General features: G+C 41.2%; 1 protein-coding gene across 3 annotated transcripts; it reads left to right on the forward strand.

Annotated features, from left to right (window-relative positions):
- Positions 1-48: 48 nt before the first annotated feature.
- Positions 49-15,786, forward strand: LOC105938192 (rab11 family-interacting protein 5). Of its 3 annotated transcripts, XM_021307114.2 has the most exons (7): positions 49-541; positions 4,533-5,062; positions 7,857-8,451; positions 8,703-8,759; positions 8,988-11,423; positions 13,056-13,191; positions 14,606-15,786. In XM_021307114.2, the coding sequence occupies exons 1-7, from the start codon at positions 162-164 to the stop codon at positions 14,864-14,866; spliced, it is 4,395 nt and encodes a 1,464-aa protein (XP_021162789.2). In that variant the 5' UTR covers positions 49-161; the 3' UTR covers positions 14,867-15,786. The 3 variants fall into 3 exon arrangements, with proteins under 3 accessions (XP_021162789.2, XP_012735298.2, XP_012735306.2); XM_012879844.3 differs by lacking the exon at positions 8,703-8,759; XM_012879852.3 differs by lacking the exons at positions 8,703-8,759; positions 8,988-11,423 and having other exon boundaries at positions 52-541.
- The last annotated feature ends 685 nt before the right edge of the window (positions 15,787-16,471 follow it).

Raw genomic sequence — 16,471 nt, forward strand, 5'->3', positions numbered from 1 at the left:
TTCGTGCAGAGGTGTTTTTGTTTTTTTGTTTTTTTTTTGCGCAGCACGGGGGGGGGGGAAATGGGGGTATGACCTCCCGATCAGCTGATCAGACACCTCAGTGAAGTGAAACTGCGTGCGTCGAGTTCGGGTCGGGGGGGTCGGGGAGGCAGCGGTCCAAGATGATGTCCTTGATAGATCTGGACGATGATCAGCGCTGGGTGCCCACTCATGTGAATGTCACCGTGCTCCGCGCCAGGGGACTGCGAACCAAGGGCAAGCACGGCAGCCGCTACCTCTACACCATCATCCAGGTGGGGAAGGAGAAGTACACCACCGGCCTGGTGGAGAAGGCGGAGATGCCCGCGTGGAACGAGGAGTGCTGCTTCGAGCTTCTCCCCGGGATCCTGGAGGAGGGCGGCCGGAGCGACTACCCCCCTGGGAGCGGAGACCTGGTCCTCACCGTCATGCACCGGGTCCTCATTGGGCTGGACGTGTTTCTGGGGCAGACCATCATCCCCCTGGACAAGATATTTCAGGACGGCGTGTGTCCCAGAGACGAGTAGGTTGCATTTCTATTTCAGTAGACTCCCTCATACTTACAGACAGATGTGTTGTTTTTTTTTTTTGAGGACTGGAGTATTTTTTTAGAAGAGTTTGTGATGATCGGTCATGTGCATCAGCTCTTAGCTAACCGGTTATCCTTAAATTAGCGCGTTTAGGAGGGGGAACCAGGGCTGCAAGCTGCACAAGCAACATTAAGACCTGACCCATGGACTGGTGTAGCAGAGGTTCCCATAATGCACCGCAAATAAACATGATGAGTTGCAGTTTTTCCACTATTGCACAAGTCTTCATCGTGGCCATGAAGTCCATCTTTATGCAAAAAGTAAAATTTATCCACTGGGAACAGTTTCAGAGAAAGTATGACTGACAATGGCAGGCATTGTGTCTACTTGGCTGATAACTGGCTGCACATAAAGTGCTCATCTGTTTGCATGTGGCCTCTTAAATTTGAAACACTTTGTTTCTTTCACAGTCTTGGATAATATAACACAGTTAGTGAAACATACAGTAAGCGGCTGGGAAAAGTTTTTAAATGCACACAACCCCTGAAGTGAGCGTCAGCAAAGATTTCTACAGAAATGAACACGACCTTAATGACAGTAAACAAAAGAAGCCGTGGCCAGTACAGCATCTGGCGAAGGTACAGCCCTTAAACTCTTGTGTTCATTTTGTCACTTTGCAACCTCAAACCTATAGGATATATTATGATATGCTAACACAATAGAGTGCATATTTAGGAAGTGGAAAGGAAAACATTTTTACAAATATAACTTTGAAGAGTGTGACGTAAATTTGCATTCAGCCCCATTGAGTCGGTACTTTGTAGAAGCAACTGGAAGTCTTTCTGGGTGTGTAGCAGCTTTGCTCATCTCCAGCCTCATGTTTTTGTCCATTTTTCATTTCAAATAGCTCAACCATGGTCAGATTCACTAGAGGGCTTCCCTGTTCAACTCTGACCAGCTTCCCAAGAGCCTAATGCATGTTGTCTTTCTAATCTAGCCCTGCTTCACACTACTCCACAACTTCCTCTCCTGTCTGCTGTGTTGCTTGGTCTTCAATGAACTGTTTCTCCACTATTGTTCTGGAAATCGGTTGCCCTTGTTTTTATTAAGGGGTATTAAGAGTAAAGGGGGTTGCATGCCACACCTTTCAAAAAGTGCCTTGCAAAAGTATGGGCTTTTTGCATATTTTTGCTACATTCCAACCTGTAATTCAAATGTTTTTAATCTTATTGTATACAATAGATCTGTACGAAATAGTCTGAGTTGGTGAACTGAAATGAGAATATTTATATATAGAAAACTAGTCTCTCACCCACTCCTCTTACTCTTAAGCGGGGTGGGTGGCTCTTCATCTCAAGCTTGATTCCTTTAAGCCTGGGAGCTGGAGGGTTCTTCTCAGTATCTTAGATGTTCCTAGGATTGCGCTCTTCTGGACTGAGATGTCTGATATTTCTCCAGATATCAGTTGGAGCCACTTCTCAAGAGTTACTGCCCCAAGTGATCCGAGTACCACTGACACTACTGTTATCTATCTATCTATCTATCTATCTATCTATCTATCTATCTATCTATCTATCTATCTATCTATCTATCTATCTATCTATCTATCTATCTATCTATCTATCTAAAATGACTAACTGTAAATAAAGTCCCATAATCGCTGAAATTAAGTGCACCTGTGTCCAATCTAAAGGATCTGTAAAAACACCTTCTCTGAAAAGCACCAGGGGATAACATCACAAAGAAAGTGGCATTAAACCATAACGACCCAGGAGCTCTCTGAACAAGTCAGGGACAAAGTTGTTGAAAGGCACAAGTCAGGGTGGGGTTATAAAAAAATATCCAAAAAAATCTGGTGTTTCCCTGATAGCACCATCATCTTGAGATGGAAAACATATGATACCACAACAAACCTGCCAAGGGACGGGCACCCACCAAAACTCAGACTCAGAGAGGTAGTGTGGAGACAAAAGGGTACCCTGAAGGCACTGCAGAGCCCCGCAGCAGTAGCTGTCCATGTGACCATAATAAGTCTCCATAGAGATTGGCTTTATGGGCGAGAAGCCAGAAAAAAAAAAAAAAAAACATCACATGCTGTTTAAAATAGGAAGGCAAATTTTGAGGATGCCAAAAGGCATGTGGGCGACTCACCAAATGTGCAGAGGAAGGAATTCTGGTCAGATGAGAGTAAAACTGAACTTCTTGGCTACTAAGGAAAACGCTATGACTGGCACAAACCCAACATACTCTATCACTCCAAGAACACCATGATGCTGCATTTTGCTGCCACTATTAAAATTGACTGTGGGGATGTTTTTCAGCAGCAGAAACTGGTGAACTGGTCCGAGTCCAGTGAATGATGGATGGTGCTAAATACAGTCATATTCATAAGCAGAACCTGTGTCAGTCTCCCTGTGATTTGAGACTGGGACAGAGGCTCACCTTCTAGCAGTATGACCCAATACGACATTTAGATGTGTTGGAATGGCCTAGTCAAAGTCCAAACCTCAATTCACTTGAGAATCTGTGGTTGGACTTGAAGATTGCTGTTCAAAAAGCAAAAGCAATCCGACATGGAGGCGCTGGAGCAGATTTGTGTTGAGGAATGGACAAAAATCTCAGTAGCAAGATATAACAAGCTCATAGAGACAGATTAAAAGCAAATTGCTGCTATTATGCACCCTGAGGTTTTCTGTTATTTTATCCTATTTGTTGTTTGCTTCACAATGGGGAAAGAATACATCTCCAAAGTTGTAGGCATGTTCTGCAAATGAAATGGTGCAAAACTCTCAAACATTCCATTTAAATTCCAAGTTATGAGGCAACAAAACATAAAAAAAAAACGGCAAGAGGCTATACTTTTGCAAGACACTATTTTTATTAGTAAAAAAAACATCTAAAGCATGTATACTTTCTGTTCACTTTTCACCTATTTGCTACTTTTAAACCCACTGAAGTTACTAGTAGGGGAGCACTTTTGCAAGAAGCTGTATTGGTACACTTTTAAATCGCAGTGGTTGCTCTGAATTTTAGCTAAAGAATAAAAACATAAAACGATTTCTGGAAAATCAACGGCGAACATGAGCCACCTGACAGGCAATATAGGAGGCTGTGGATACGGTCAATATCTTTTTATTGGAGTTCTGCTTTAGATTACTGGGTGTCAGGTCTTGAAAAGACCCAACATGATTCTTTTATAACGACTTTTGCAGAGTACGGCTGACTCACCAGTTCAATCAAAACACCATTAGTGGTCATTTCCCCTCCAACCCGAGTCTTCGGTCATTACTTTTCTGGCTTACAAGTCAGAAAAGTAAACCCCCTTTTGCTAGGTGGTGGCAAGTATCCACTTCCCTGGGCCAGGAAACCTTTTTCTTATAGTGCAAGTCTTCATTATTTAAATTCATGAAACAAAAGCAATTTGTCACACTTAGAATCAGGTGATAGAACAACATGAAAGTTACTGTTTCCAGCTAGAAGTCAAGATAAATCTGTTTTTTTTTGTTTTTGTTATCACCAGCTTGAACAGTTGCTGGTGAGTGATAGTGGACTACCGATGTTTCTGTTACAGCCACAGGCGACGTAGCTGGTTATGTGAAAATAGCGGAATAAAGTGACACGCTAACATCTGGCTTTCATTGAGACTCCTGCTCCCTCCATGCTCACTGAATTCCTGCTGTTCGTCCTGGCTCCGTACCATTTTCTGGGCTCCACTCGGCGGACCTGTGAGGGAGGAACAGAGCAAGGACAGAATTCATTGGTTGACCCAGTTTATCTGTTGATGTTTGTTTTTTCAGCTGACTTTAGTGTTGTTGGGTGCATTTTGAGACGTCTGAGTTGTGACTTGCTGCGGTGAGGTATAACTTAAGCATACACCGCTTTGTGTGATTTATGAGGTTTGTGTTAATTCGATAATGAATAATATTCAAGCTTTGAAACAAAGACGCGTCGGCGTTATTCTCTCACTTTCTTTTTTTTGTACAGATGGTTCAAGCTGAACTCCAAGGCGGGAAGGAAAGAGAAGGAGCGTGGTGAACTTCAGGTGACGGTGCAGTTCACCCGCAACAACATGACGGCCAGCATGTTCGACCTCACCATGAAGGACAAGCCCCGCTCGGCGTTCGGCAAGCTCAAGGACCGCGTCACTGGGAGGAAGAGGGGCGACGTGGAGTCCTCCTCTGCCATAGTGCCGGGCCGCTACGCTGCGTTGTCAGGGTCGCAGGGGCAACCGTTTGGAGAGGAGGTAGGGGTTGTGGTGGAGCCGCGAGGGGTGGAGGTATCCGAGGAGAAGAGGAGCAAGATGAAAGATTTCTTCAAGGGAAGGCTGAGGAAGTCATCCGACACCAGGTCCTGCTCTTCTCTGGCCTCAGAGAGCAGTATGTCTTCCATGGCCAGTGATAACCTCGGCCCTCCACCCAGCCTGGATTTGCTCTCTGACCCCCCCAGCTCCCCCATTTACACAAGCAAAGTGAGAGTGGATGCCCACTATGGAGAAGCAGATTTGGCTAAAAAAGGTAGGCTTTGAATTTATTAGATGAATTATTCTTTACATAAAACAGTTTGTTGTTATTTAATTATACTATGTGGGATTTTGATCAGATTCTGAGGCGTCATACATCAATATTTATATAGCTGCCACATAAAGAAGATCTGAATAATAATTTCTTTGATCTAAGGGAATTGTATCATTTTGTGACTTTTTTTTCTTCTTTCGGGTAAAAAAAAAAAGCTAATTTCTATTAATTGTATCACCAGATTTTTATTTAAAATCCCCTGATAAGAGTTCATGATGTTATCCAGTCTATCAGGGTTCCCAGGGCCTTTGGAAGGGAAGCCGGCCCACAGCATCACAGATCTTATACCATACTAAACACTGGGCCACATACAGCCTTGTTCCAGTTTATTTCTGTTTTCCACTTTTTTTGCAGCAATTTCCTGACTTATAAAAATCAAAACACACCCGTCTTACTTGAATGACATGTTCCCCTCTTTCTCCCACTTTTGAAGAGTGGCTAGGAAGATGGAGCTTCTATGACTTTTCATTTCCCCCGAGCTTAAATATGAATATATTTATACACCAGGGATGTAAGGAGGTATTGCTTAGTAGTTCATACTTCAGAAACCCTCTGATAATTTAAAAAAAAGTAAAATACTTCAGTTAGTATATTTAATTTATAGAAATTGTGAGTGGTATATGTAATTGTGGCACATTTAAGCTTTATTTAGACCAGGGGTGCCATTAGCTGAGTTTGCTGGGGTTTTTGAGAGGGGATGGGCCGATCTTCCACCACAGCAGGACACAGTGGAGTAGTAGGCTACAGCTGATTTTATCAGACGTCTACGAAAGTATCTTTATAGTTGGAAAGCTATGGTGAACCTAATCACACGGTAAATATATTTATTATGTCAAAAACAAATGTAAATGTACTCCTTGTCCTGTGCGATGAGGCCTCAGTCGCTCCTTGTTACTTTGAATGTTCTCCATTAAGGTCGCTGCTTGCTGCAGGGAATTCAACAGTGGCCCAGTTTTTGAAAAGTAAATACATTACTAATTGTTTGTGGAAACATCTGTTATTTTGGACTCTTGGTTTTGATTTCAAGCTTAAAATAAATTAAATCCAACAAGGCTCCACTTCTGTTAAAGCTGCACAGCTGTAGTCTGATTAAACTGCTTTAATCTACATAAATGTTCATCAACCAATTACTCTCATAACTTGGGAAAAATCAGTCTGATGGATGAATTATCAGCCTTAGATATATATTAATGTGTATTCTATTCTGTTTTTCAAAAGCAAATTATTTAGGCCTCAGAGAGTTGTCCAAGTACCAGAAATGTCAACAATCTATCACTTCAGACATGATAACTCACGGCTGAGGCTGCAATTACATCATTTTAAAAAAAACATGGAACTGGGCAATTTAATAAAAATACAGGTTTACATTCAGGGTTCAATACATTGTCCAATGTTTTACAGTTATCACTAATCATGGAATATTCTAAATTTCTGATTTAGCAAAGAAAATATACGGACAAACATTCACACAAAACCTTTCCTGAACTTTCAGGTGTCCAAGTCATTAAAACATTGTGATTATGCTATATTGCCAAAAATATCAGGTCACTTGCAGATTTGAACACAAATATGACATGACATACATCCTATTCTTTTTTTTTTTTTTAGGGCAAACACTAATGTGGGATGAGAAGGCCTGACTCACAGTCTCTGCTCTTGAATAATCCCATATATTTTTTATGAGGTTGAGATAGGGACTCTGAGCAGGACAATACACTTCTTCGGCACAAAACTTGCTCATTCATGTCTTTGTGGAGCTTGCTTTGTGCACTGGTGTGCAGATCCTGTTGAAACAGGAAGTGTCCATCCCCAAACTGATCCCACAAAGCAGGGAAAAGGACTTGGATATGCTGAAGCTTTAAGAGTTGCTATTATTGGAACTAAGGGGCCGAGCCCAAGCTGAAACAGATCCCCACACCGCTGCTCCAAAGGTTACGATAGACATAATATAGGAAAGCAAGAGCCGTTCTCCTACTAAACAAGAAACTAAGCCTTGTCCATTGGACTGCCAGACACAGAGGCATGATTCATCACTCCAGAGATTGAGTGAGATACAGTACTGTATCTGCTCTACAGTACTGTGCGTTACAGCACTGCATGTTACACTTTACATTGCACTTGGTGATGTAAGACTTGGATGCAGCTGCTCTCCCATGGAAGCCCATCCCCTAAGGCTGTCTGTACACTATTCTTGGGCAAATTCAAAAGTTGCTTGAAGTGCAGAGGTCAGTAGCTGTTGACTCTGCAGAAAGTAGATGACCTCTGGGCACTTTGGGCTTCAGCATCTCGTGAGACCACAGTTGACTGTGGAATATTTAGTAGCAGGTGGCATCCTGTCATGGATTTGTGCTGGAATTCACTGAGGTCCTCAGAGTGACCCCTTCTTTCACAAATGTTTGTAGAAGCAGTGTGCATGTCTAGGTTTTGGAATTGGTGTTTGGAGGGATGACTCAATACTTTTGGCAATGCTTGTATAGGAAGGCCAAAGACCTGGCAAGGCCACCTTTAAGTGACCAAGGAATAGTTGTTAAAGCAGATGAAAGGTCAGATCTATACAACCTTCCTTCAACTAAATGTAAACTTCAAGGGTAATTTGAAAATTGTTTTCAGCTGCTATGAAGTAGAAAACAATTTGTTTGTTTAGTCAAGAAATGATGAAATCCCTTTAACAGATGCATCTCTAAAACAATTAATATCTGCTTCTAAAAAAATACTTTTTATTTCTTTCTGACAGTGCTCACCAGCCAGCACACCACCAAGATTTTTACGCACAAGCGAGCCTTCAGCGATGAAGCCACTAAGATCACGACAGCCCTCTCTCGATCAAATGTTGCAGTGGAGTCCCTCAAGGGTCAGACCATGACTCAGTCCAAGTCATCCCTCTGTATAAATGGAAGCCATGTCTACGATTCAGAGCCGCCGACTCCAAAAAGTTCTGGGACGCTTCCATCCAAACTGGTTCTTTTGGAGAAATGCTCACCACTTTCTCGGTCTCTTCAGAATCTCACGAAAAGGGGAGAGGACAAAAGTTCCTTTGCTGAGGGACGGCGTTGGTCCTTTGACAAGCTGAAGAAGGACGAAAAGGAGGAAGAGAAAGAAGCGTCGTCTCAAGAAGCTCAGACTGGCGACACCCCTGTCCATGCAGCGATGTCAAGCGTGTCTTCAGCAGGATGTTCCCCTGAGAAAGGACGGAAACTGAGAAAGACGTTGTTCTCTGCAGGGAGGAGCGATTCTCTGCCTGCTAAGTCAGACCTAAACCAGGCTGGTGCTTCATCAGAGGGAAGGCTCAGAGGCTGGTTTGGCTCCGGGGATTCCCAGAACAAACCGAGGTGAGTCAGGATCCTTCATAGGTTTTCCTTACATTTACCAAAAGATTTAGTTTCCATTGCAGCATATTGAGTAACCAAATGGGTGTCAGAGTCAACTGTTTGTTCTGCTATGGGCTCATTTGAAAACAGAACTACTTGTTTTTGGCCTTTTTAGAACCATGCAGTATCATCATCACTATACATATTTTTTCATATTTGGCACTTCGGCATTGCCATTTTTGTTTGATCAGAGTATGTTTTTTCTCTCCAAGCTGCAACACGTGCACACGGTTGCTCACCCAACACTCACCAACACAGCACCTGAAAGTGTAGGTGGAGCTTGAATTGCCACTGTGCATCACTTCTTTCTTTCTTTGCTTGATTATTTTGCAAATGGGCTTTGCTTCTTCTTATTTATGTTTCCACAATTATGCTTTTATGTTCTGATGTCTTCAAACTGAACGCCAGTGTTCTGTTTTTGTACAATGACTTTCCCCGTCTGGTAACGTGGCACATCATTAACCAAGAGGAATATTGTGCCCTATTTTCCTCCACAGGCTGGAAGTTTCTCCTAAGATAGAAAGCAGCTCAGATGTACCCCCTTCCCAGTCTCCTTGCTCCCCAGTACCTCCTCCATGCTCCCTTCCCTCTGCTTCTCCCTCTGGTCACGTTTCACCTGACAACCACAGTCACATCAACCTCTTCACCCCTTCATCTTCTCCTTCCTCAAACCCTCTCTCCCCTTCAAACCCTTTCCTGCCATGTATGCAGCGCAACCCCTTTTTTGAGGAGCTCGTAACAGAAGAGCTAGAGAAGTTGCCTTCTGTTGCTCCGTCATCGAGCTCACCCCCCTTTCATTACACCACCACTCGGTCAGCAGACACTGATCCTGAAGTTGTCGGGAAACATAAGGTCTCCATAAAACGGGAGCGCCCCCGGCCAGTTGCTAAGCAGATATCGCTACCTGCATTACTGCCCAAAGAAGCCCCGCTGAACTCCCCCATTCACTCCGCCCCTTGCTCCACATCTGATCATCCCGGAGAATGGGAGGAGTCTTTCGATGCCTTTGCCTGTAGTAGGCTTAACTCCCCTAAAGGTAGACTTCCTCCAGGACAGCCCAGAACCAGTCCAACCTTGTCTTGTAAACGTAGCTTTTCTCCAGTGGATAACATTGGCTGTAACTATGCACAAGAACTGAAAAAAAGCAACGACGAGCCTCCGCCTCTGCCTCCAAGGAGACTTATGAGGAGTTCAGTCAATGAAATTTTCTCGGGTGGCTGGTTGCACAGAGGCCAGGAGCTAGCGGTCCATAAAGAAGCCTATCTCCTCTCTCAGACCGGTGTGGCGTCTTTGCAACACGGCCGGGAGGGTGAATCCAAAAGAGAGAGTCCGTCTCCCAACCCAAGTTCAAGCAGCGGAACGTCAGAGACTCCCAGCGTCCACACCCAGCCATACACAAACATGACCTCACCTGGACTCATGTCTGAAGAGAACCCCAAAAGGTTCAAGTATGAACCTCTGGAAGATGTAGCCGACTGTTGGGGTGGGACGTTGTTCGAGCAAGACTTGTATAGACGTGCGTGCAGGGGGAATTATGGACAGCAAAGACTAAACAATCATCATTTACCGACTAATGCTGAGGAAAATGCCGGAAATAAGATCCAATTCAAGAACTTTGGGTCTAAAGGGCTTCTTGATTGTGACCATTTCAGCATATTGCCCATTGTTCCCTCCAACGTACCAAATATATCTTATACTCTGGCAGAGGAGCCAGAAGAATCCAACTCATGTGAATCCACATGCCTCAACAATAACATATCTTTCTCATTAACATTAGGAGATCTTAACATGAATTCAGATATTGGTTTCATTGACTCAGGTGGGTCTTCTCCGTCAGAAGTAGCAGATCATTTCAAAAGCAACCTAGGGGAAAACATTCCACCACATGATTTACAGTCAGAAACTTACCACAAGGGGACCACACATGGGGATTTATTCACATTAAAGGACACCTACATACCCACCCTGAACTCTTCTTTTGAAATTCCTGCGTCTTCTAAAAAAATGTGCAAAGTACCACCAGTTTGCCAAGACAGCTGCCAAGACAGTCAATGTGAACTAGCCAATGTTGCATCGTGTGGTCCCTGTGGGTCAAAGAGCCAAGGGATCGTTGCTTTGGTGCAAACAAATCCTGCATCTAACTCACCAGATGCTAAAACTGGACATAGAGGTGAACAAATAAGATGTCATGACGACTTTGAAAAGATAAAGAAGGACTGGGATGGCAACGGGAACCCAGAAGACAACTTAGACAAACCTAAGCAGGCAGAGTCGTTCTCAGGAGTGGTTAGTGCACGGATTAGACCAAAAGGTGCTTCCAGACAGAACAGCAGTGACAGCCCAAGCAGCCAGAGCAAATATGGGGACAGAGAGTTTGTACAGTTTCTATCGCTTGTCCAGAACCTTTCAGAAGTCAGCGAAGGACCGTTGTCTTATCAGCCAACTAAATCAGTGCTGACTTCTTTACAAGATCTAGAACAGCCTAATAAGCCTAAATTGACTTCTATCATTGACCAAGCACAGCAATGTGTGTCTAACACAACACCACCTAAATCTTCATTGGACAACACAGTATCATGCGTGCCAGAAAAAGCCTCCACAATCAGCTTTGAAGATCTCCATGCGAAGGTTGCACCAAACTGCAGAACCCCTTCCACAACAAAGATTGGGAAATCTTTGCAAGAACATGAACCCTGTTCTCCCTCCATCCCTTTTACACTCCCCCTGTCAGCTGACACCCTGGTCTGTTGCCCCCTCATACAAACCTCAAGCACAGGGCCCAGTGCTAAAATCAGCACTTCACTGGCTGTGGCCTCCTACACTCCCTCGCTGTCTACCACCTTCACCACTGACCAGCCTCTGACTGATGCACGGCACTCACTTTTACCTGAGGAGACACAGCCTGCAGGCAGCCTGCCCCATCAGAAGAGCAGGTGAGACTCCTCACACTAGGACATACTTTTTTTTTAAATAAAAGATATAGACAACAAGACATAAAAACAAGATTTATTTATTTTCTGTTGCTTTTATTGTTGTTTATATTATTTCTGCCCTCATGGTTTCTTTGATTTTGGTCACATTCATGTTTTTAAGTCTTGCCTTTACATCCAATTATATTGGATGGTAGCAACCGCATTGCTTCTGGTTTTGCTTTACCTTTATGTTTTTCATCTCTGCTTTGGTTTCTCGTTGGCTAATGGGATTTTGTTGCTTCCCTTAACATTGCCCTGCATTAAGTTTGCCCGTTATGCTGCTATTTATGCTAGAGCTTACTGGGAACAAATGTGTTTCCCTAAAAGACAACCAGTGTTGTTGCAGATTCAAGCTTTCACTCTGCATAAAATTAAAGACATTGATGCTGATATATACAAATAAATAAGAATGGGATTATGAGGAGTATTGTTTGGTCTGCAGAGATTTGACAGAATTATATTATGTCACACTGTGATACTTTAAAAAAGTGTTTCATTAAGACTTTAAAAAATACCTATAATGCTTTCATTTTTACTCTTTAGTATCTTCTATTAGTTATTAGCACTGTTAGCACAGTTAGCATTACGAAACAGCAGTTTGTCCTAGAGATTGTAGAGCTTGCTTTAACACTGACATTTCTAAAAGGTTGCCAGCATCACCAAATCCAGCTGTTCCATGACAGACATACGTTGAAATCTCAAAAAGGTCAAATGGGGCTTAAATGGAGGGAGTGTGCTTCATTCAAGCTTCCTGTTGTCTGCTGAAGGTCTCACACTTCATCAGCCTTTATCATATTAAACTGCAAACATGTTTTGGCACTTGTTAGAAATCAAGTTTCCTTTTAAAGAGCGTCCTACGTCTATGCGCTTCCTTGGCTACTCCGGTTCACATTACAGTTCTCATTACACATAATGAGGGCAAAAAAAAAAAAAAAAAGATATAAAAAAACTGTCGGAAAACATGCAATGATCAATGGTTAATTTTTTTTGTACCGTTAAATACATTGGATATGATGTATGTTTTAAAAAATATCTATAAATACACCTGATAATAGAGATTTGTTGGAGATTAGATCCCCATTCTTGATAAAGCCAAACTCGATGTAACTGTTGTCATACTTCCTAATTTTAGCTGATTTTGCTTTTACCTTACTTGATTAAGTGGATGGAGTTAAATATTTGTCCATTGTGTTACTTAGCTCAACCCCTACACACCCTCAGCAGTGCCTCCTCAGGCCCATCAACATGCGTTTCACGGACACCCAACCCATGGTTCGCATACCCCCGGGGTCGGGGGACCCCAGTTTGAGGGCTGCTGTCATTAAGAATCTAGTCATTGTTATTGACTAAAATGTATGATCTGAATATTTTTTGACTACCATTCTTTCATAAACTCTGGTCTTTTATTTAGATTTTATGCTTTTACCTTTCAGTAGATGTGTACTCATTAAATCATTTACTGTTGTGCCTCAACTTTTTATTGCAAAAACTGAGCCATTCTGAACCTGCACACTGTAAATATGACTTGTGCTTTATTGTAAATTTGAAGTAAATCAGTGTTGGAATGCTGGTACCAACCTCTTTTCTTTTCAGATCTCATCCAGTGAAGCCATTAACATCCAGCCAGCCTGAGAAGAAGGAGGGTCGCTCAGTTCTTGAAAAGCTCAAATCTACCATAAACCCCGGGCGTTCCACCCACCAGGCTCCACCTGAACCTGAAAAGAGTCAGGTACTGAAAAAAAGAGGATCAGTATAATTTTTTTTTCCTTTTTTTTGTTGTGTTTCATACAGTGGTTTTAAAATCTTCCTGAATTTTAAAGATTACCAATCTAGTCTTGGTGCTATGTTGTGGTCATAAACCTGACTGGCAAGCAGTAACTAAATTTTTATTTTTCATAATAAAGGAGCACATTAGAAAATAACACGTTTTTTTTTCTATAATACTAGGTTATTTGGTACCACTTTACAATAAGGCTACCCTTATAGATGGCTAATAAATAGCTTATAGATATGTTATACATTTTTCAGTAAACACTTATAAGTCATTCATAAGTGCTTATAATGCATTAAGGGCAAGCCAGAGACAGAACTGACCAGTTTCTCGCAAGATAGTGAGCCTAATCTGAACTATAAATGTCACCTAGAGTTGCTCATATTAAACATTTCAAGCTAAATTACTACCTTGTAATCACCACACAGTCCATTTTGTCTCTTGCTTGCCCTTAATTGATGCACAACAAATACTTATGAATGAGTTATGAAGGGTTTACATATTAATTAATAACGTATCTATAAACTATTTAGTAGCCATCCATTGGGGGAGCCTAATTGTAAAGTGGTACCAGTTATCATCACTTCAGCATCTTTCAATTGCATATATCATTGGTTTTACCATTTTGAACTTGTTAGCTGTTTAAAACTTGTCAGATCGTTTATTTTTAAGTGTGTATTTTCAGGAACTTTTATTTATTAGCTCAATATCCTATGATTAAGTAAAACTGGATTGTGATAATGTGCAGTGGCATCACTGTGTGGATATTTTGTTGCTTAAGTGGTACATTTTAGCATTTTTCATTTTCACATCTGTGGACAATAATGGTATTTTTAATAGCATGCAGTAATGGGGCTTTTTACATTTTTAGCTCTCAGTCTTCCTTTGTTGTTGATTTTGTCACTGTACAGTGCTTTTTTGTGTGGCTGGCTTTGCCTGCTGAGGGACTGGAGATTCAAATGATCGAAAGCTACAATCTCGTATATTTACATTGTGTGTACACACATTGTCCCTTTGACTAATAAATACAAATATAAATAATTTATTAGACCTTTCAAGACAGCTTGCATGTACACACCCTTCGCACAGACCAAGTAATGCTCAGATTAAATAAATTGTATATGAAACCTGGGAACTTTATCTTGGTTTCCACAAACCTTTCTGAGGCGTGAGCAGAGAATTTGAAAAAAAGACTAAAATAAAGGTGTTTGATTTAGAAGGGTTTTTGAAATACAAATCTATAATGGTGTGCATTTTGCTTAGAATAGGATGCAACAATTGACAAGTAAATATTGTAATTATAATAATTTTGTAATACTACAACTACTACTACTACTACTACTACTAATAATAATAATTTCTCTATCTGCAGGAGGTAACTGCACAAAGAGTGGCCCAGTATCAGCACCTGACCAACATGGAGCTGATTTCCCTGCTGCTGCAGCAGGAGATGGAAATGGAGAAGCAGCAGGAAGCCTCCGAGCAGCAGGGGGCGCAGCTGCAGAAGTGTGAGGCTGAACTGAAGAAAGTCAAGGCGCAGGTTAGAGACCTGGAGGACTACATTGATAATCTGCTCCTGCGGATAATGGAGCAGACGCCCACGTTGCTCCAAGTACGCACAAGGCACAAGTAATGACGGAGCCGGCGTGTGCTTGGAGATTAGCAAAAAATGCGAAGATTCTATAAAATTGTTGATACATATAGGAGGTAATGTTCTGAAGAAATGCTCCATGGGTTTGGTCTCACAATCATCCAGGTCTTCTCACTGCTAACACTACTGCCTTGTTGATGTGGACATATTACCTTCCATGCATGCTGGTTACTGTCCCAATTCGGCACAAACAGAAAACAGGCTTTGAGCAAAAAGCTTTCATGAAAGCAGACACAAATGATGATTTCACACAGCTCTTTGTAGTAGAATAACTTAGCAGCTATTACCAGTTTAACTTAAAAAAAAGCTGCTTTTGCATGCGCTTCAACTATATGCAGGCTAAGGAAATCCATTTTGGAAGGGCTCTAGAGAAGCTCTTGCGGGATTTACAATTAGACTTAAATTGTCTCATGTAAAAAGATTTCTGGCAAAAATCTGAGTTTTTTTTTTAAATATAATATTCAGATTATGTTATGCCATAAAAGTTGAGTTAAAGGGTTCTCTTTTGTCGATTACTTGTCAAAACGCTTTTAAAACAAAAAGGAGGAAAAACTACTTTGGAAACTCAAATGTCCAAGAATTTATTTAGAACTTCTAAAGACTGTGGAGGACAAAGCCTTAGTTTTTGCGTTTCTTATGAGTTATAGATGTTTTTATTTGTTTGAATTATACTAAAACTTGTTTTTCAAATTTGAACTGTTAAAGTTTTTGTTGTGTTATGTACATGTTCAAAAACAGTAATATTTTACTGTAAACAACTAAATGACTATTATTAATAAAGATATTGTAAGTTACCTTACCTTTTTTCATAATGTATTCTAATAGCACTCTCAAGTACCACTGTAGCTAGCTGCAATGCTTTATATGACCGCAATACTGTAATAAAATCAAATGCACATGAACAGACGTTTGTAATGTTGTTAGATTTTTGTCACTGAATAGGTTTCGTATATCCTGCCGTGTCCCATGATGCACAGACATGTTATATTTGGTGTTCTTAATGATGCATTTGAACCCTCTCTTTTTCCAGGGTGGACTGATCATTCAAAACTTCAAAACTCTACTTCAGTGACTTTTGTAAAACAAGATTTGGGTGTACATGCTCAGATTTATTGATGATTTTCTATAATCTCTAGGGATCTAAATATATATATATATATATATATATATATATATATATATATATATATATATATATATATATATATATATATATATATATATATATATATGCACATACACATTGAGCTCCCCTACCTATACTTACAGTATGTTCTTTCAACGGGTGGCAGAGGAAACAGTTTTCTGTAGCCCTTGGTATAGGCCTGTAGCCCACTGGTATATTTCTGGCTGCTTTTACCTTTTTTGCTTGACAGAATTTATAGTTTTACTCCCCCGAGTGTGTCTAATAGGGGGTTTAACCATTTGGCAGTTGTTTGAGTGAAGTTAAAATACGTTTTTCTGCAATGGCTCCTTGACCTTAACCCTGTGAGAAACTTGTGAATTACGATTAAAAACAGTTTCTATGCCAGGGACCAAATCAATTTTAATCAGATCTGCCAATTTTGATAGGAAGTGGAGAAATAT

Source organism: Fundulus heteroclitus, chromosome 23 (assembly GCF_011125445.2).
Source record: "Fundulus heteroclitus isolate FHET01 chromosome 23, MU-UCD_Fhet_4.1, whole genome shotgun sequence".
Classification (NCBI taxonomy): domain Eukaryota; kingdom Metazoa; phylum Chordata; class Actinopteri; order Cyprinodontiformes; family Fundulidae; genus Fundulus; species Fundulus heteroclitus.

What these genes read in the sequence shown, in the direction of transcription:
- LOC105938192 (XM_021307114.2), top strand. Translation starts at nt 162, where the DNA reads ATGATGTCCTTGATAGATCTGGACGATGATCAGCGCTGGGTGCCCACT. An exon ending in CCAACACAGCACCTGAAAGT is followed by an intron (nt 8,760 to 8,987) that starts GTAGGTGGAGCT and finishes TTTCCTCCACAG; the next exon opens with GCTGGAAGTTTCTCCTAAGA. An exon ending in CTGAACCTGAAAAGAGTCAG is followed by an intron (nt 13,192 to 14,605) that starts GTACTGAAAAAA and finishes CTCTATCTGCAG; the next exon opens with GAGGTAACTGCACAAAGAGT.